The 21,545-nt window shown below is 43.3% G+C and overlaps 1 protein-coding gene across 3 annotated transcripts in view; it reads left to right on the top strand.

Annotated features, from left to right (window-relative positions):
* Positions 1 to 1,144: 1,144 nt before the first annotated feature.
* The window catches only part of RASSF5 (Ras association domain family member 5), a 97,911-nt gene continuing 77,510 nt past the window's right edge, over positions 1,145 to 21,545 (top strand). For 2 of the 3 annotated variants that reach the window (XR_004645345.1, XM_034767142.1), the window contains exon 1: positions 1,145 to 1,930. Coding sequence is in view for 2 of the 3 variants with exons in the window: in XM_034767142.1 (XP_034623033.1) it covers positions 1,219 to 1,930 (712 nt within the window). In the remaining variant the exon portion in view is untranslated. Of the gene's footprint in view, positions 1,931 to 13,579; positions 13,990 to 21,545 lie in introns of those variants that run through there. The other variant, XM_034767143.1, reaches the window with a different exon arrangement.

Raw genomic sequence — 21,545 nt, 5'->3', positions numbered from 1 at the left:
TATCTGCTCACCGGCTGAAATGTATCTCTGTACATATGAAAATATAGGTCTGTGGTAGCTTACTGTTTTGCAAAGGCTGTAATTTACTTTATATTAAATATCCTATATTTATATACGTATAAATATATACATATGTATTTATATGTATATATAAATATCCTATTTATAAATAGGATTTAATGATTCAAAACTTCCCCTCCAAAAACTCCTTTGTTGCATCTTCATGCATAGCTTCCTGTTAAGATGTTGGGGAAAGTGTGAAATTAACAGACCAAAGTGTTTTGCAGGTTCAACAAATAACGTGAGGGAAGGAGGAGGTGCTGTAACTTGGTGTAAACTCTCTACCCCTTAACATTTTGATTTATTTATCATGGTATATCAAAAACTGCTTGATTGAACTCCAAATTGTGAATGTTTGTTTTACCCCATATACACACAGAGGCAAAATTATTAGATATGCCAACGGGCTAGTTCACTAAAGGAATTCTGGTGGTACTTTTGAAAATCCCCCTAGGTGCTTACCTACCTTTTAAAAATCTGGCTATAAATCCTGTTTTCAAAAGTGACTTGGACACTTAAAAGCCTAAAACTCTTGAAGACTTATTTTCTTAACTGCCTACGTCACTTTTGAAAATGACCTGTGGGCAGGTGCATCAGTGAGACGCTTTTGAAAATCTCACCTCTGGTGTATTTGCCTTATAGGGCCGGCCCCCAGTGGCATTTGGTGGAAGGGCTGATAGCTCGGGTTTAAAACTCATTGCCTCCACGTGACTGACTTGGGAGTGCATGCACCTGGGTAGAGTGACAGTGATTGCCTTGTTATACAGGTGCACCCCTGTGTGCAGGAGCCGGGCCCTGGACGGTAAGCTCAGTGGGGCAGGGAATGGTTCTTGGAAGAAGTGTTTTGACCTTAGCGCAGCGGGGCTGGGGTCGCTGATTGGCTCGCTCAGGTGCTATCCCCCGCTGAAGAACTATTCTGGTTGAACTTGCCCCTGTTGTGTGGGTTTTTTTTTTTAACAGGTTGCCTCCCACTGCAGCTGCGTTTGCAAACCTGGGAGCGCTGCTGGCGTCGCTGCTTCTCGCCCCGTCTCCTCCTCTCTCCATTCCCCCCACCCCCTTGCTCAGCAGGGCTGAGGCTTGGCGACCGGTCCCTTTTAAAAGCGCCTGCGCTCCCCGGCCACCCTCCGGCTGCTCGGAGCTGCTGGCTGGCGGCTCGCTATGGCCATGGCCTCCCCTGCCATCGGGCAATGCCCCTACCCGCTGCTCCTGGACAAAGAGCAGCAGCTTTTCCTGCAGAGCCTCAGCGCCAACGAGAGGAAGAAGATCCTCAAGCGCTCGGCGTCCGGCGACATGAAGCAGTGGAGGCGCCAGACGCCGGCGCAGCAGCCGCCCGCCGCGGGGGCTGCAGCCGGAGCGATGCCCCAGCAGCGGGGCACGGAGCAGGGCAGCGGGCTGGCAGCCCCGCCGGGGAAGGCTGGAGGCGGCTGGGGGCCCGAGGAAGGGGAGCGCCCGCGGGGCGAAGCTGGGGGCGGGAGGCTCCTTGGCACCGCGGAGGACCCCGGCCCGGGGCGCACGGCGCCCGCCCAGCAGGACGAGGGTCCCTCGGCCGTGCCGCAGTCCCGGGAGCCGTTCGCGGGCAGCAGCGGAGCCGGGGAAGAGGTGGAGCTGGCCGGCTGCAGCCCCCAGGACCCGCCCGTCTCCCCCGGCTTGGGCAAGCCGCCCCGCTCCGGGCTGCTCCACTTGCGCCTGCGGCTGCGCTCCGGGGCGCCGCGCCAGCTGCCCGACGTGCGGACCATCTTCGAGCAGCCCCGGGACCCCCGCGTGCGGGAGGAGAAGGGGGAAGGGCACCGCTTCGAAGTCTTCGCTCTCGGCAGGGGCTGGTGCGACCTGTGCGGGGAGGCGGTGCAGCAACGGGCCCTGCGCTGCACCAGTAAGTGTCTCTTCCCCCTCCCTCCTTGCAGGTGACTGATCGCCTCCCTTTGCAGATGTCCGGTTCCCCCCAGCCCTTGAAAGGACCTGCAGCCCCTTTCGATCCGAAATGTAATCACCCCCTCATCACCCAACCCTTCAGCCCCCATACCAGAATTCAGGTACCTCCTCCTTCCAGTACAGCCCCCCCCCCCCCACCACCTCTGGGATACCCCCACCCCATGGCAGTTGATTGAGAATGGCTGGTGACCTCCAAATCCCCTACCCCACGCCCTACTGATTGTATCAAGAAAAATGAGCTGGAGGGAATCTATATATTTTAGAACAGAATATATTGTCTCCGAGAACTGATACATGGTGTAACCTTGTTGCATCTGATTTGCATTCTTGTAAAGCAGTTATGATTCCTCTAGGAGAGCGCCACTGCTTTATGCAGAAGGCTATTTCAGTAGTGCCTGCAGTGATGTATTTATTAGAGGAGAGCTATTTCTTTCCCTGCTTCTAAACCTTGAGTAACCTCCCAGGTGGGGAATATATTTTTCCCTCTCTCTCATTTTTCTGTATGGTTTGCATTATCATTTATTAAACCCATTACATCCAAAGGTATTTACCTTAATTTGCAGTTTTGTATCATTGTATGCCTTCTCCTTTGCCCCACTGGTAAATCACCTGCTACTCAGACAATGTATTTGCAGATTTATTCTTGAGTAGGTTACCTGTTTTACCTTCTTCAGTAGCTGTAAAGGCATGCTAAATACATAGCTATATTGATGACAGATAATTGTTTGATGCACAGGGGCTGTGTTGCTTTAAAAGGTATCGATTCACTGGGATCTAATGTAATATTGTCTGTACAACACTGTGGACTTGCATAGTGCTACGATGCTCAAATAGATATGAGAGATGAGTTTTTGATTCTGGTAGCAAAGAGCTTGTCGTATGTATTAATGTGCTGTAGTCAACTGCTGCGTCCAGAGTTCATTTTGGTCACTAGCACATAACGCCTGTCATTTTGCCTTTAAGATTTAGAACAGCTGTTCCCTGAGGGCTGGTGACATTTAATAATAGTCTTTTCCCATCCCTTTCAAAGCCTTTCTAGAAAGTTGCAAATTCATAGAGTAATAATGGGGGTATTGGAAGATGCTCCTACCTTCATTATAGAATGTTCATAGTTTAATGATCTACCATCATGAAATTCTGACGCCTCTGATGTCAGTGGGAGTTGCACCTGCTTATGGGATTTAGCCCCTAGAATGCAGGATGCCCTTGAATCATTGCATGATGTATATTTTTCTGCCAAGATGCCATTTGGCAATGTAAGGGCATTTCTCAATAATCTAAATAACACACTGTGGGAGAGGGTTGATTGAACTTAATTATCAGTGTGGAACTTCTGATAGTGTCAAGGGAACTTGGATTATTGATATTTTTTAATTGACTCTCATATAGTAATCAAAGCTTTAATATTTGATGGGGTGATTGGGTTAGGTAGAAATACATTTTCCTGTGCCCAGCACTGGCTTGGAATGGCTCATTCTCTCTCCCTTTTTGTAGCTGATAAATATGCTTCCAGGTTCGGTGTTGAATGGACATTCACCCTGTGTCTACCCTTGTTTAAGTAGCTGAAAATTACATTTTCCTATTATCAACTCCGTATAACTGTTAATATAGTTACAGAGGTAAAGAGGATAGTAATTAAATTCCTCTTTCCAAACGATGGCACTGATAACCTGTGAAGTACTGGAGCTGTATTTTTTTTAAGCAGCTAAATATTTCTACAGTGATTTTCTCTTGTGTTATGTGTGTTTTTCTAACCTTTCCTTGTGCAGCCATAGAATCTTGTAAAGTTTATCTAAGCCTGATGTGCGTTGGTATATTCAACTGTGTGTCTGGCAGAGGATGCATGCTTCAGAGGTTACATTGACCCTGCAATGTGTGTGCTAATGTACCATATTCAAATCTAACTTACCCGTATACTAGATATTGATGGGGCGGGGGAAGAGTTCTCTTCCTTAAATTTACTGTGTGTGGTGGTTTGTTCAGTAGCTTATGGAGGAATGTTTAGTTACTAACTAAAGAAACTGAGACAAGATAACTATAAGTTAAATAATTAAAAAAATTCACATTTTATTTATTTAAAAGTAGGTCAGTATCACTGTCCATCTTGAAACTGCTATGATCTGGAAAAGGAAGCAGTCTAAATCTCTTGATTCTTCTTCTTTTTTTTTTTTTTTCCTACTCCAATACCTGAGAAATTTGAGGCAGGCTGCAAAAACAATCCAGCACATGTGATTAGGCACATGCCATCAGCCCCATTTTTATTTCCAGCACTGCACAAAAATCCCTCCAAACAAGCAAACCTTCTGCAGCAGTTAAAATACTCTGTCCTCAGTGCTGTTTTGACATCTGCAATGATGGCAGTGCCCAAACGTGGAAGTAAACAAAAAAGCAGACCTGTTTAATTTTGATTCCATTGGCAAAACATGGTGTTTGCTAATAGAAGTCAACATCATGATGAAATTACTTTCCCCCTCCTCTACTGAAGGCTTTACAGTCTCCTATGGTGTTGGAGATGCCATCATTCAAAGGAGACCTAAAACTAAAGTCCTGACCACTTATGGTTATTAAGACCCTGACCTTGCAGACATTTATGCACATTTTAACTTTGCTACTATGGACCCTACTCATGATAGTAAAGTTAGACATGTACTTAAGTGTCTGCAGGGTTGAAGCCCAAGATCTTACTGGCACTTTTCACAAGAGTAGGTGTGTCAATGTAGATTATTAGATTTATGTACAGTAAAATATATTTTTTTTCAGGTGACCATTGTCATGTTTTAATGACCTTTGTTATTTTGAGAAAATGCCTCATCACTGGAGAAGATATTCCACATAATAATAGAAGGGGCAAGAAACTACCTGATACAGCAGTTGACTAATAGATGGCAGGGTAGTATTTTCACTTAGCAGAGAAGTTCACACTTTTTGGTTTGATTTGTCATTCACTAGAGTATAACATTCGCTGATTATAGCTGTACCATGAATCCTGAATACAGCAGGGGGAAAAATGATGAATACACTGAAAGTCTATTAGTAGTTAGTCTTGCTAATGAATGTGTTTGTTCTTTTTCTTGTCGCAGGACCTAAATTGGCATTAATAAATCAGTTTGTTCAGTCACCTCAAGAGAAGTGATCTAAGAGCGCAAAGTGTTTTTGGAGATTGAACACACCGCCTGCTACTGACACACATTTCTGTTGCAGTGCTTGGTTACTGACTGGTTGTCTCCAGCTTGATGTGATTTGACATTTAGGTCCAGATTTTCAAGAGTGCAGAGTTGGGTTGGTATGTGCTCAGCACCCCCAGCTTATTTAGATGTCCGCTTTTTGGGGTTAGGAGCTGTCGTCTTGTTCTGTGTTCGTGCAAAGCCTCTAGAGCTCCTAGGTGCTACCACAATACAAAGAATATTGGGGGCCAGGTTTTCACGAGAGCTCAGTGTAAAACATGTACCCAGTGTACTGAGCTCTTCTGAAAGTCTGCCCTGATTGTAGGGATTGAGTCCTTTTGATCCTTGGAGCTGCTGCACACCTGTGGGACCTCATTCTCTGCTGCCTGGCTCTGTGTAGAGTCACAGCCATTGGTGTAAGTGGAAGATTCTCATCAGGGAGTGTTCTGCTCTCACTTGGCTCTGGTGTAAAGGACTTCCCAAATGCTGGTCAGTGGAGAACCAAGCCCATTGACTTCTGCTGACATTGTGGGTGTTCAGTGCCTCGTGAGACCCAGCCTTTTGTGTACCACTTAACACCACAGAGAGAGTTAACACCCTAGCTTGCTTTCGCCCAAATTGTGGTGTGTGTGTGGTTTCTTTGTTTGTTTGTTTTTTGTTTGGTTTTTTTTTAGTGGTCTGTGGAGCCATTGGGCTCTCGGTCATCTGGTAGACATGTACCCTAGGTCAGTAGTAACTCAAAGCTGCTAAAATCTGGAGGCGGTTCAGCAGCCCCTGTGAAATGAGTTTGCTGGTCTGGTTCCTTGTGAAAGCTGCCTGCCAACATCCGGTTGTTGGCAAGATCAGCCGGGAGGCCAGGAGTTTGACGAGGCCCTGGAAGATGAAATGCCGGTCACTCATCCGCATGCTTTTCCCTTACGTTCGGGCACTTTAACGGGAAGCTTGTTTTTCTGCTTCCCATGTTCGTATTCTATGGCTAGATGGAGCATGTCTGTCTCCAACTGTCATTTGTGATGTTAAATTTCCCTTTCATAAACAATTTATTGTCCTCCCACTCTCATGCCAACATAAACTTAAATCGAGTGGGTGGTAGAAACTGTGTGAATGTGTTATTTATAACATCATGAAATCTCCTGGGCTTTTCGCTGTCGTTTCATTTGCTTCCTTGTAGAGAGGGAGACAGACGAGTAACATCCATGAAATATCCTCACCTTTGATTTGATAAATAAATAAAGGTAGTTTATGAAGCTGCCCATGAAAGAGACTGCAGCATTGGATAATGTTCTGTAATGGGCTGGTCCGTCCACATTCCTGGCAGTGGATGCAGTTTGCATGAGTCTGGCAGACAGTTTCTCTGGCAGGCAGGCAGTATCACAGTTTGCTCCTGGTCCATTGGAAGGATGTGTATGTGTGTGTGTTGGGTTGTTGATGTTTGTTTGGGTTTTTTTTGGCAGACACATGTGCTAATGCTGACCTTTCTGGAGCAATTATTCCCCTCTTCAGCCCTTTCTGGTTTTTATGCTTTTGGCACTTGCTGGATTCTGATCAAATGTTTCTGGCTGTGATTTACATACTACGGTGTAAGCAGGGATCATACACATACCTTCTGGTGCCATTTGTTAATGAACGGCAAGTGGGAGAGACATTAGCAGCATATGGTCCTGTTGTATCACATTAAGGTTTTAACATGATATGATATTCATTAAGTGTAACCCTATCAACATCATATCACATGGTAGCACAATAGGGTACAATAATATGTCAGTGCTGGTCAATTTGTCACATGGTATGTTATTTAAATCCCTGCAGAATAGTGCGTGCACCTTACATGCACTTCCTTCCCACCTGCCCTGCTTGCTTATTAAAGTACTAGTAATAAATGGTGCACATAGTGTTTGTTCACCAGTGTCGAAAGTTCTGCCTTTAAAATTTTCCACGTTATGCAAAAGGCAAGGCATGATTCACTGTCAAGCCTTTAAAAGGATATGGTGCTTTAATTTAGGACCAGATGTTTACATATGGTTTATTTAAAATAAAACCAACCCTCCACCTCCAAAGAGGGAAATTTTTGAAAGAGCCTAGGGGAATGTAACTCACTTAGGTCCAGGATATGGGCATCTAATTCACTTAGGTCCCTTTGAAAATTTTAGCTTAAAATGTTTGTGTGGGGAACGGTCAAAGTGTTACAAACACCCTGTGAATAGGTTTTAGGGGGATAGCTCATATTGCTTAGGAATGTTTAAAGACACTGGAAGAAGATTTAAAAAAAAAAAATCCGAATGCGTTTAGTTAGGAGAACCAAAAAGAGAAATAACTCTGAACAAAAATACACACGGAGTAGTTTTAGTATCAAAATTCCAAAAATAAACAAACTGCATATGGGGGCAGGGGTGGAGTAAATGTAGGTTATCATTCAGTGGTAAGAATCTAAAGCAATATTAGTAACGCGGGAAAAGAGGTCTTCAGTATCTTCTTAACCAGGACCCCTTTAAAAGTTATGTCCCCCAGAGCAGCAGTGTCTCTCCAAGTCAGTGCATTGCCTTCCCTTGGTGAGTCCCGGTTGTGCGTCTCATGGAGCACAGAAAGTTGCAAATTTCACTTTTGCGCAACTCCTGATGACATGTAAGAGGTGGGTCTGAGCCATGTCTTGGATCCAGATCCAAAGTTGGAGGCTATTCACGGTTTCATTAGTACAGTTCTACTGTTCTGGCCCATCTTTAATATTTATTTAAATTTAATTTGGCCTATTCTTTACCAGACAGAAGGCTTTACCTGGAACACTGGGCTGTTTTTTTTTCCCAGTTCAGGTTTCTGTCTACATTAATAGCTAACTTCTCATTCCAGTGCAACGCAAAGCAGCACGTGCTGAACGTGCAGCGGGAGAGTCCTCCAGTGTCGGGATTGAAGGGAGAGGAAGATGTTGAGTCCAGAACTTCCCTAACTTGTTTTTTAGAGATTGTGTGAATGGTTCTGCTATTAGAAAAAGGGGTAGTAGGTGACAGCAGCAAGTTGCTGAACAAAGACTGGGGTTTTGGCTGGAATTTTTTTTCTTTTTGTGTGAACCAAAAACATGTTGAAATCCCCTATTTTTGATTTCCCCTTTCTAAATTGATGGCCATAAATAAACCCTTTGCAAAAACTAGTTTGGGTGGATTCTTTTTGTTTCCTTCTCAATGGAAAAGCTAGGAGTGTGGTGATAGCAGAGTGTATGCAGTGCTTATATCAAAGTAAAAACCTTTCATTTCCTGGAAACTGCCTTTCTTATGGCAGCTGGTAGGTTCAGACTCTATCTCTCTCTCAAGATCAGATCCAAAGGCCATTGCAGTTAATAGTCCTACTGACTTCTTTAGGTTTGAATCCAGTCTTAACAGCATCCGTGATTCCCATTCTAGTCAATGGGAATCTTTCCAACAGCAGTTGGCTGAGACCTTTCACGATCACTTAATATGTGGTGGCTTTGGGAAATTTTGGATAGAGAGCAGGGAAGTGGGCTGCTCAGTGTGCAGTGTCCCAGAGTCTTGTTCCTAGCTTCTCAACTTGAACAGAGGCCTGGAGAGAGTAACTTGGGCTGCCTTATTGGTCTTTTTCATCTTTTCTGTAGGGTGGACAACTGGGTCTTCACATGCAGCCCCATTCATGTCAACAGATGAATGGATGGTAGTTCTGCGTGTGGATCCAGGGCACCATATGGCCCTTATTTGTCATCCTGTTAGTTAATTAAGAAACATTTGGGCTTCAGTCTTTAATCTGTATTGTTGCAGCAAATGGAATCAGGCACATGGGACTAGACTAGGCTATTGTGCCTTGTGCTTGTAAAGTGTGAAACCTAGTCTGTAGTTTTAAGCATTTGTTTGGTAACCGGCATCCTGTGATATGGCATTTTACAAGGTTTGAGCTGAGACATTCAAGATCTCAATGGGAGTGACCAAATACCAGGCTCTCCTGCTGCCTACAGCTTTACCAGGAAGCTTTACCTGGTAGCCAGGAAACTGGGAATTTGTTTGGGTGGAGGGAGCTTGGAAAAGAGAGGTATCTTGCCATGCTTCCTAAGAGTGTGGTTAGGTTTGTGATGTCGCTGCTGTAGTGGAGCAGAGGGCAGTTATTTAAAGGAAATGCTGACCAATTCCATTCCGAATCCATTCGGTTTTCATCAAGGATTTCAGAGAACCAAGCTGAACTGCTGATGTGAGCTACACTTTTGATAAATCTTGGGCGGGGGGGGGGAGGAGAAAATAGGAGTGGATATTGCTAGATCGGACACAGAGCTCAGATAGAGCTAGGACAGCAGGGTATATAGAACAGCAAATAGAGTTGGGGAAGACTGACCAAGTAGTGTCACCATGCAATGATGATGGTCTGAAATGACTTTGTTTGTAGTCCAAGACCTATAAAGGATGGCATAGCTACGGTCATTAACAATTTAAAGACCTTCAGACCCTGCTTTTGTTCCGAGTTGTTGGAGCGCTATGATATAGGTGTGTGTATATATCTAGTGTGATACACATTTTTGTAAAGGAGTGAGTGGAGCAATTCATTTTCAAGTTCTATTGAGCAAGAATCTTGATATTTGGTTCTCTTTTATTATATCACTGAATATGCAGAGGGAAATCCACACATCAGCTTGGACCTTTCTATCAGAGGTCCCCTGTCTTTTTTGTTGTAGGATTGAAGCTGTCCAAGTACCCATTGAAGCTAGAATGTTGAAGTCTGGTGCAATCACTGCTTATGGACCACGAATTATGGAGGTGAAGGGGAAGTCTCAAATTTGAGATTTGTCACATGTATTGTGGGTTGCTGAAAGGTCATCAGTCTGACCACTTACAAAAACTAGATTAATTTATCTAGGAGTTGGCTCTGTTGATTGTGAAGCCTCCTACCTGGAGAGATAAAGGTCACTTGTTATATACAATGGATTTTAGCCAAGGAAGATTTCAGAGGTGAGTTTATTGTTGGCACTAATTTTGATAGCTACTTCCACCTGAACCATAGGTTGCTATTTTGGGGGAATGTGTATATATGCACCCCTCCCTGCCACCACAATAATGTACATTTGCATTACCACCTGGGGAGAAGATTCAGGTTACCTGTCCTCACCATTAGAACTTCGTTACTTGATTAGCCTTGTTGTTTCCCAGCAGTCAAATCTGTTTCCCCTTCTCGCAGCCAGTGCCCTTTCATGTTTCCCCCCGCTTGCATCTGTTGTGAAGTCCCATGGCTTTTGCTTTCATCCCCAGTGAATCCAGGCGAATGTGCAGCCATTGCATTTTTGAGTGACCATAAAACAGTGATTGTTTCATTGAGTGTTTGTGGCATGTCGATAGCATCTCCCTGGAAAGGGCAGCCTGCTCTGGGGTTGGAATCTGATGCCTTCAGTCTTCAGCTTGTGTGCATTCAGCTGCGACAGCCGTAACTTTACAAAGACAGGAAACCTTTCGGACTAATGCTTCTCTATAAGGAAAGCTTCCGAATCATTCTGTGCGTTTTCTGCAAGGAAGACTAGTCATGTGACACTCTGTAGAGGACGCCCTTGAAATGTACACGGAACCAGGCTCTTCCCTTAGGTTTATATATGCGTTGCTCGCTGAGTTCAGGGGTAATTGCACATGTGCATCTGTGGACAGGATTTGGCCTTTAACTTCTGCATTGTGCCCTGATTAAACAAAACACTTAAGCTAAGCATGTACCTGGCTTTAGGCACCTGCTTGAATCCATCCCTGTTCATCAAAGCAATTAAGTGCATGCTTAAGTGCTATGCTGAATCAGGGCCCATTTCCCTAGCAAGGAATAACCCCTCCCCCATCTCTCCCCATGATTCATGGAATGCTGCATATTTCTAACAGCACTAGTTTATTTAAGGCAGTGCATTCCTTTACCAGGTGAAAGCATCCGTTTAATACTGTGATTCCAGTAAACCTGGGAACTAGAATTTCAGTTGTTCATATTATTTAATATTTCTCTCTTCAGGAGACCACTGGCAGATTAAAATAAGTCACTGTCTTTTTGTCTTTGTCTGCACTCCTCTTCTCCCTCCCCCCCCCCCCACATTTAAATTCTTTTCAATTTGGGCACTTGAAATTTCATAGATTCTAGGACTGGAAGGGACCTCGAGAGGTCATTGAGTCCAGTCCCCTGTCCTCATGGCAGGTCCAAATACTGTCTAGACCATCCCTGATAGACATTTATCTAACCTACTCTTAAATATCTCCAGAGATGGAGATTCCACAACCTCCCTAGGCAATTTATTCCAGTGTTTAACCACCCTGACAGTTGGGACTTTTTTTCTAATGTCCAACCTAGACCTCCCTTGCTGCAGTTTAAGCCCATTGCTTCTTGTTCTGTCCTTGGAGGCTAAGATGAACAAGTTTTCTCCCTCCTCCTTATGACACGCTTTTAGATACCTGAAAACTGCTATCATGTCTCCTCTGAGTCTTCTCTTTTCCAGACTAAACAAACCCAATTCTTTCAGCCTTCCTTCATAGATCATGTTCTCAAGACCTTTAATCATTCTTGTTGCTCTTCTTCTCTGGACCCTTTCCAATTTCTCCACATCTTTCTTGAAATGCGGTGCCCAGAACTGGACACAATACTCCAGCTGAGGCCTAACCAGCGCAGAGTAGAGCGGAAGAATGACTTCTCGTGTCTTGCTCACAACACACCTGTTAAGGCATCCCAGAATCATGTTTGGTTTTTTTGCAACAGCATCACACTGTTGACTCATATTTAGCTTGTGGTCCACTATAACCCCTAGATCCCTTTCTGCCGTACTCCTTCCTAGACAGTCTCTTCCCATTCTGTATGTGTGAAAGTGATTGTTCCTTCCTAAGTGGAGCACTTTGCATTTGTCTTTATTAAACTTCATCCTGTTTACCTCAGACCATTTCTCCAATTTGTCCAGATCATTTTGAATTATGACCCTATCCTCCAAAGCAGTTGCAATCCCTCCCAATTTGGTATCGTCTGCAAACTTAATAAGCGTACTTCTATGCCAATATCTAAGTTGTTGATGAAGATATTGAACAGAGCCGGTCCCAAAACAGACCCCTGCAGAACCCCACTCGTTATACCTTTCCAGCAGGATTGGGAACCGTTTCTAACTACTCTCTGAGTACGGTTATCCAGCCAGTTATGCACCCAGTAAAAAAATTTTTTGGAGCAATATCCTGCTACTCTCTCTGGCTAGTCTAAGCAGAGTAGTGAGACTTTGTCTGGACCCAGCCATCTGGGCAGCTATGGAGGTGTCACTTTAATGGACAGCATGTTCACAAGATTACAAACATAGGTCAGGTGGGGAAATGGTGCTGCTGCTAATGTGAAGCTTATATATGCTTTAAATACATAAACATAAGAACTCTTTCCAGCGGTGGGCAGTGTGTTTTGCAAGTGGGAAGCTGAAACACGGGGAGGGGAGGTGACTTACCCAAGGGGTCACAGCAGATCGGTGGCAGAGCTGGGTATAGAATCCTGGTCCCCTGTCTCCAGGTCCATTGTCCCAGCTACGGGATCATGTTCCCTTGCCGCTACTATCATTGCAAACCAGTTTAGTGCCTGGGTGTGTGTGTGTGTGTATATGTGTGTGAAGAAATGTGGTTAGGTAACCAGCACAGATTGTAACTCTTATTTTGTAGGGTAGTCTGTTTTTCTGGCCCAGTAGATTAAATTGGGTCTGTTAGCCTTGAAAGTGTTCCCTTAACTTTTGTAGAGGTTGACTCAGTGTTGAGTGGCTACGGTACAGGATTAGGAGGCAGGATTCCTAGTTTTGGGGGAGAGGTGTTTGTGCATTAAGGGGAGTATTTCCTAGTGGACTGCCCAGGACTGCCTCCAACTCACTGTGTGGCGTAAGGAAAGTTACTCCATCTCTGCCTCTATTTACCCACTTGTAAAATGGCAAGAATATCTCACAGGGGTATTGCAAAATTTAATTCATATTTGCACAACCTTGGATGGTTGTATAAATGCAGGATAGTAGCCATGCACTGGGATATGGATTGCGGTGATTTAGAGGTTGTGAAGGGCTAGATTTAAAGTCTGCTGTTGAACTGATTTCTTTTCCTGACACATGGCGCCTGAGGCATTCATTTCCAATCCTAACTGCAACTATAAAATAAGCAAATTCTCTTCCTCCTTTGGATTAGTGCCTATCTGTGGAGTTTAAATCCATAATCTAGTGTTTAAGTTTAACCTGATTTTTACCAGTTATTCCTTTATTTTAGGCTGCAATTAAACTTGTGAGGCTTTGACTTTAAACTCTGAAAACAGCAGAAAGCTATCACTTGCGTGAAAAAAAGGATATTGGAAAAAGACTTCCCAATGAAAGGATGGGTCCTGCTCTCTCTCTCTCTCCCCGCTGTAATCTCTTCTGTTAGCTTGTTTTATCTTATCAAACAAAAAGTCCCAGAAATAGAAAGTTTTCCATGGGTAAGAGAACCAGCCCTGGGATACACAGCATTAGGCTGTGTGCATTCCCCTTAAAAAAAGGAGCCCAAAGTGGCAGTCGATTATAAGTGAACAATATTGATGGTCTGTCTGCATGGGGGAAGAGAAAGAGGCTTGAGTTAGAAATGTACATAACTTGCAATGGTACACGCTGCTTCCAATAACATTCCGCATCCGAGTGCTTCCCGCTTGCTTCTCTAGTCCGCCTCCGTTGCTTGCGCCCGAAGAAGCTATTGATCTTCTGTTACAAGGATGACACAAGGGAAAGCAGAGGCAGCCGCTTGCTTTGGGGTTGTAACAAAGAGAATACGCAAGATATTCAGGCATTTTCCCAAGTCGAAATCTTGGTCCGAGGGTCTCCACCTATTCAGGAGGCCCAGCAGGGAGGTCTTACTGGTTAAAGGTAGGTGCTCGTGCAAGTTTGTATGCTAGGCATACTAGTTAATTGCCGAGATATATCAGGTTGCAGCTACTAGTTAAACATTATGGGATTTGTGCAGTACTGGATTGTTGCATGTATTAGAAATGCAACATATAAGAAAGAGGTAACAAACTGTAGTAGTTCTGCTTTGTAACAGGCCAGATGATAAACTTTCCTTTTGGCTTTGTGTTCTTACATATGTCACTATTGAGGATATTAAGCAATTTAAAAATCTTCTGTTTAGTCTCAGCTACTTAAGATTTATATTATGTTTTTCTACCAGTATGTCCCCAAATGCTGAAGTACGGCTGTTGTGAGCTGTTGTATTGGGTGTTAAATTTCTTCTTTCCCCAGGAAAGCTCGACTTTCTAACTAAAGGTGACCCTATTGCATTTGCTAAGAAGCTGGTTTCAGATATTACCAAGATCAAGTCATTGTACGTTTTTCAAGAGCGTTTTCATAAGTTATAGTTTGGGGTTTTTTTTGGGGTGTGCTTGTTCTGAAACAATAAGGCAAGATTTATTTTATTCACTTCAAAAATTGGGTTTGTCGTCTCAGGTGAAAATGTTTCTGTGAAATCTTAGGACTGTAGTTGGAGACTAATCTTTGGACAAAAATATTTGCAGTTCATATACTATGTGTTAACCAGGAAATCAAAAAAGGCCGCTTTTAAGGATGAATATGAGCAGTTCAAATTAATATCTGTTGGAAAACAGAACAGGTTTAAGTTTTTTATGCTCTGTCATCACTTAAATTGGTGGCAACTTTTTAGATTGCCCCCTCCCTTGAAATTTATGTGACAATAGAGGTTTCCTTTTATCATGTTTAAAGGGCCAGATGCTGCAGTCTTTACTCAGGTAAAATGCCCATTGATGTGTTTTATCTGGCCAAGGTGTTTAATGCCAAGGTGTTTTGTCTGAGTTCAGGCTGAAGGACTGAACCTTCAATCTTGTGTTTGAAAGATAAGTGACAAAGAGCCTTCAAAATCAAATCTCCTATAAAGTGTGTGGCGTTTGCGGAGTTAATATGGAAATCGCGGGAAAGCCAGACTTTGAAAGTGAGTGAAAATGACTATGTAACTTTAAGGGATTTAGATGATTTGTGTTCATGGTTCACCTTTCAGCATTGCTAAAGACCATCTTAAGCACTTTGTGGAACTGCGGTATTCACTGCCATGAGTCTCCTGCTAAAAGATCACTATATTTGGTACATACATTATCTTAGTGACTATCCCATGACCTTCACAGAGAGCGTGTTAGGCTGCGGAGTGCATGAAATGGGAACTGACTGATTCTCTTGAACAGCGGGCTAAGAATTATTCAGAGGTCCTTTCTCTGTTGTTTTTGCTTCTGAATTTGAGATGGGGCTATAGATTTAATAATATCAGTCAAGTATGGAATTGCAGACCTAGGGGCTGTGGGGTTGCTGCTACACCCAGCTGCTGTGTTCTAGTTAAATCGTGTCAGCATTTCCATTAAAAACTGTAGTTTTCAGAGGATTTTACCAGCTCGTTGTCAAGTGTTTGGGGTTTTTTGTTTTGTTTTTTTGTTTGTAAACCTCAGGCTGAAATTTTAGCATATTAGGTCTCCAGCTGTGTTTGCACTGGTGCAAGTGGGAAGATAAAGCCCTTATGCTCTCCCCAGGAACGCTATTTGTCACAATCTGCTGTATTTTAGAAGCCAATAATTTCTCTTTCCAGCTCCCTTTTTTTGAACTGGGAATAAAGCGATCTGGGAAAGGATTTCTTAGCCCAGGAGACCTCAAACTTTTTCATAGCATGGGATGCATCTTTAGCATTGTCAACCCCAAGCATTCAAAAATGTGTCAGGCCTCAAAAAATCATGATTGGCTTAAAAATCGTGAGATTTAAAATAACAGATGTTGTGCTCTTTTTATTTACTGTCTGTTCTCTGTGGGTGCACCCATGTCTCTCTTCCGAGCTTTTCTCCATGGGGCTACCTTTTTTTTTTTTTTTTAAATGAAAGCAGTGAGTTTCTGTTATCACATGACTCTTGGGGCTTTAAGGAAAACCTCAAATATTGCAAGACTCCTTATAAAATCATGAAAGATGGCAGCATTGCTTTTTAATAGATAGTTACATGGACATGTCCCCTCCCATTCACAATTGAATGGATTGCCTTCCATCCATCTCAGCAGCTGGAAACATTTGGCCAGCCTGCTTTTCAGATCAGTGTGAGAACTGTTGCTTTAGCAGAAACCAGAGGGGGGGGGGGGTAGAGAAATTGCCCCAAACCATCTTCACCACCCACAGGTCTCATCTCAGGAACCAAGTTTCAGAAACTTCTCGTGTATAAAACCTACTGAATATTTTAAATCTTTTTTTTTTTTTTTTTTTTTTTTTTTTTTTTTTTAATTTAAAATTTGTGGGCAATCTTTATTGCATCACCCAGGTAGTTTGGTCTTGAGGTTAAAACCGCTCCTCAGGACACCTGGGTTCTTTTCTTGCTGCTAAGAGGAAGTGTGGCTGGTAATTGGAGCAGAAGGCTTGTTTTCAAGACTCCTTCATTCTCTTCCTGCCTCTTCCTTAGACTTGCTACGTTACCTTGAGCGAGTCACTGCTGCTTCTCTCGGTGTTTCATTTTCCTCTTCTATACATTGGGATAGTCAAGGATTATACCTTAGTTCTGTGTGAAGTACCTTGCACGTTTTTAGGAATTCGCAGAGCATAATAGTAATAAATACCCATCCCATAGGTCTACCGTGAGGTTTAATTAAATGTTTGCAAAGTGCTTTGAGATTAGGGTGACCAGATGTCCCGATTTTATAGGGACAGTCCCAATTTTGGGGTCTTTTTCTTATATAGGCTCCTATTACCCCCCCACCCCGTCCTGATTTTTCACATTTGCTGTCTGGTCACCCTATTTGAGATCCTGTGGCTATGTGCTATGCAGGTGCATCATCACAAAGTGTGAGCATAGTCGAGCACTAGAATTACAGGGTAACATTCAAAATAAATATATAACAAGAAAATAGGTAAGAATAAAATATTGTAATAGCCTGAGACTTAGAAACAGCGGTAAAAGTGAAGACCAAGAGAGTGAGCAGCAGACGTGTTGAAACCCTCGCACCTCCTGTGGGAGACGAGGAAGCCGGTTTAAAGTTGTTGCTATTTTAAATCTTAGCTTCTGTTGATTGGACATGCTTGCTTTGTTCTGTGCAACTTCAAAATTGCTTTGATTGGAAAAGCAAGAGAGGATATTTGGCAGCTTAACAGTTACTCTCCTAGCAAGCTCTGATTACTTCTAATATCTTGCAAAAAGGCTGAGATTCCCAAGGGCCAAATGTGGCGTTCAGCTATACCAATGTTGCTCTGACATGACTCAGTTGAAATACCTAAAATTGCCCCCAACTTAAACTGGTGTAACTGAGAGCAGAATCTGGTCCCAGATACACAAGTACGATGGAGTAATCTGTCGAATGGAGGAGCTTAGAGATATACAATTGTCTCTTGGAAACTGGGTTGGCAAAAGTATTTGTGCTTAAAACTGCAAGAGGTGCTGTTTCGTTTGTGCATTTGGGGAGGAGATGGAAAGAAATAGCTTCCTCTGGGGGCACTCACGTATCCGCTCAAAGAGTCTCTAATTTTAGCCGGACAAAAAATAATCAATCTCTGTTTTTAATGGAGGACGACTGAGATTCTGATCGATCACTAAACCTGATGCCTTTGTGGGAATTTATTTACATGTTTGATAGAAATTCAGTTTCTGTCAAATTAAGTGTCTCTTCATTTAAATGTAAAATATCTTACTCGTTGAGTGGAGGTATCCCCTACTTCAGAGGCTCTTGGCAAACCTGTCACGTGGCTATATCCTAGAGCTGGGTTAGTTTCTAAAATTAGCTGTCCCTGCACGTTACTGAAGTGATTGTCTGTTAATAGGTGATAGTGACTAGAAAGTGTCATAGTAGATCCTGTAAAGAAATGCCGCCTAATCGTGGGCCTGATCCTGAGGGTTGCTGAGCGGCCAGGACTGCTGTTGATCTCAGAGTGTGTGTGTGTGTGGTGGGGGGGAGGAGTGGCATTATGGGTGCCTAGCTGCTTCCAGGGTCAGAGCCAATATCCGTGTTTTTAAGCTATTGATCTGGTCTGAGGAAGATGAACAAACCAATCCATTGCAATTACAGTGAGCGCTTCTCTGTCATGCTATCGGTGCAGTTCTATCCAGAGCTGGCTACAAGCCCCAGGATGATATAGTGGTGAGGCTGGCCATACAAGTACTGAGATAGGTGGGACAATGGTGCAGGGAAGGGGCCAGCTTCAGAGAGTTTGGGTTTTGTTTGGTAAACACCCAAAAGTTCGGCTGCTGTTTCTGCAAACTTGGGCTGAGGATTTCCCAAGAGGAGGCTTTTTACCAGTGCTTCCAGCCCTTTCACTTCCCATTTTGGGCTGAAAAGGTAATGAGAACAACTTGGGTCATGGCATCCTAGAATTTCTCGCAATTCCCTTATGGCGAAATACTGCAGTTTTCTAGGAATGCGTCCCACGCACTACAACTGGCAGGAATGCGAGGCAGAATTAGTGTCATTACTCTAGAACGGTGGCTCTCAACCTTTCCAGACTACTGGACCCCTTTCAACAGTCTTTGTCTTTTGTACCCCAAGTTTCACCTCACTTAAAAACTTACAAAATTAGACACAAAAATACAAAAGTGTCACAGCACACTATTACTGAAAAATTGCCGACTTCCTCATTTTTACCATATAATTGTAAAATAAATCAATTGGAATATAACTATTGTACTTACATTTCAGTGTATAGTATACAGAGCAGTATAAACAAATCCGTGTCTATGAAATATTAATTTGTACTGACTTCGCTAGTGCTTTTATTGTAGCCTGTTGTAAAACTAGGCAAATATCTAGATGAAAATTAGGTCTCTTTAAAGTGTCTCAAGTTGAGCTCTTAAAGTTATTAGTTGTTTCAGAAAAATCATATTCTGGATGTGCAAAAGTGGGATTGGGAAGGAGAGTGGACCTGAAGCTTTCATAGACCTTAGCCCATTTTGCAAACCAAATCCTACATTTTTGTGGGGTAAAGGCCGAGAGATTAAATGATCCGGTCGCCTAAGCATGCTGTAGTTGCTTTGTAGCAGCACCTTTCAAAGGAACATAGAGAAATTGGGTGACTGACTCCCATAGACTGCTTTGAAAATCCCAGCCTACAAATAAATCCATATGAGAGACCTGAGACAGTTCTGGATCAGTTGATGGTCCTTCTATCACAAGCGGTTCATGGGAGCCCATCTCGGTAGTGTGCAGAATGAAGCCTCTTGAAAGCTAGGCCATGTGTAGCATTGGGAGCAAATGTCTGTGAAGCTTTGTCTTGCACAAAACATAGAAGGTGGAGATTTTGCCCTCCTGGATTCCTTGTTGGTGTCAGCACTAGACCCAAGGCAGGGAACACTTACCTTCTGGTTCCCCCTTGAGGCTTCTATTTCCACCTCACCACTATTATTAGTGTGAAACTGTTTCTGTCCAGAAAAATAAGTAGGTACATGACTAGGGCTGGAGAGATCTATGTCAGATGAAATAGCCCCTCCGTGTGACTCCTGTGTTGAACAAAACTAGTGCTGGTTGGGAAAAGATATATATTTCCCTTGTGTAAAATTTGATGGAAAATTTAAGTTGTTTTTGTTTTGTTAACATATTTCAGATTTTTGTCAAAAAGTAAATTTTCATTAAAGTGGAAATTTCCTTGTAAAGTTTCCATTCAATCAATAAGCTGTTTTCCCCCCATTAAAAATAAATGTTTGGATGGAAAATTTTTTTGACCACCTCTAAACCAAACCCTTTTGGAGGTTCAAACAATACATTAGGCTTTCCCATGCATCTGGAATCCCTTTGATACAGTAAGAACATCTAGTCTTGTGGTGTTTCCAATCAGACTGGAAGGAGGAAGCACCAACTGTCTTCTGACCAAGCCCGTTCTTGTTCACTTTCATCTCCCAGCTTTGTAGCCTCAACAGGAGTGGAGGGTTTCTGGAAGGGTCAGGTCAGCAATGGCTGTATTGGGTTCCGCTCTGCGTATTCAGGTACCTCCTCCCCAATGCTTTGTGTGAGTCTGTTTTTGCTTTAAGTGCTGTTCATAGGGAGTTCTGATTTGGCTCATTTAAAAAAAAAATAAAAACCTAGTATGACTGATGCAGCTGAGGGTTTCTTTGGGTTTTTTTAAGTAGGTATCTGTGGAAAGATTAACAAAAAATGATCAAATAAAAAGGTATGTATCTAGTGCTGATGAAGGGTGCTGGATGCTTTTTACGCACAGGCCAGGTAAAGCATTATACAGTGGCAGTATTAGCCTGCACTTCACCCTTGAGCTGGAGGGACGGTCTCCGAGACTGAGGGTAGGTCTACACTTATCTCCGGGTCCGGCGGTAAGCAATCGATCTTCTGGGATCGACTTATCACGTCTTGTCTAGACGCGATAAATAGATCCCGGAAGCGCTCGCCGTCGACGCTGGTACTCCAGCTCGGCGAGAGGAGTACGCGGCATTGACGGGGGAGCCTGCCTGCCGCGTCTGGACCCGCGGTAAGTTCGAACTAAGGTACTTCGAATTCAGCTACGTTATTAACGTAGCTGAATTTGCATACCTTAGTTCGAAATGGGGGGTTAGTGTGGACCAGGCCCCAGTGAGGATAGTTCAGCCTCCGTGGCTTGTTCATTGTTTTCTTTGTTGAGAATGCCAAGAATGTGGCCAGTTGTAGTGGTACTGGTACACATTCACTGGGACTTGACCTGACGCACTCAAGTAGTGGTTGAAAGATGTTACTGACCTTGTCTGGGTTTGAATGGGTAACCTCTAGCCCATTCTCAATCATCTGAGCCATCCAGGGAGGGATAGCTCAGCGGTTTGAGCACTGGCCTGCTAAACCCAGGGTTGTGAGTTCAATCCTGGAGGGAGCCACTTAGGGATCTGGGGCAAAATCAGTACTTGGTCCTGCTAGTGAAGGCAGGGGGCTGGACTCGATGACCTTTCAAGATCCCTTCTAGTTCTAGGAGATAGGATATCTCCATTAATTAATTAATAAATCTAGTGTAGTGCCATCTGTAATGCGCCTTTGGTGTATTTAGAAACTCTGGTGGAAGGACACCATTTACAAAGAAAATGCCTTTGAACTTTATGGCCATTGTATTGTGAGCTTTGTGGAAGGTACAACCACAGAAATTAGACTAATGCGCTGTAGTGCAAAGCTGTCTCAAATTGCCTTATTATCCACAGAAGGTTGTCTGAGTGCATATATGGAATTAAAGTCAAAAGGGATCCCGTTATCTTAAGATCTAAAACAATCTGCTGGTTAAATTTCTTGGTGTGCGTTGGGCTATACTCAGTCTCTGCTCCCAGTTCACCTACTCAGAACTCTATTATTCCTTTTATTACTCTCTGCCTTTCCATGCAGTAAATCAGCTTTCATTACAGGAACAATTAAATAATGCATATTCTGGGCATATGGCAGGGAGAGCTGGAAGAAGGTCACAGCAGCAATACAGTACCCATCGTTCATGAAATTCCAGTTAAAGG

This window comes from Trachemys scripta, chromosome 4, assembly GCF_013100865.1.
Source record: "Trachemys scripta elegans isolate TJP31775 chromosome 4, CAS_Tse_1.0, whole genome shotgun sequence".
Classification (NCBI taxonomy): domain Eukaryota; kingdom Metazoa; phylum Chordata; order Testudines; family Emydidae; genus Trachemys; species Trachemys scripta.
The sequence above is the reverse complement of the archived record's forward strand: the minus strand, read 5'-3'. Positions and strand labels throughout refer to the sequence as shown.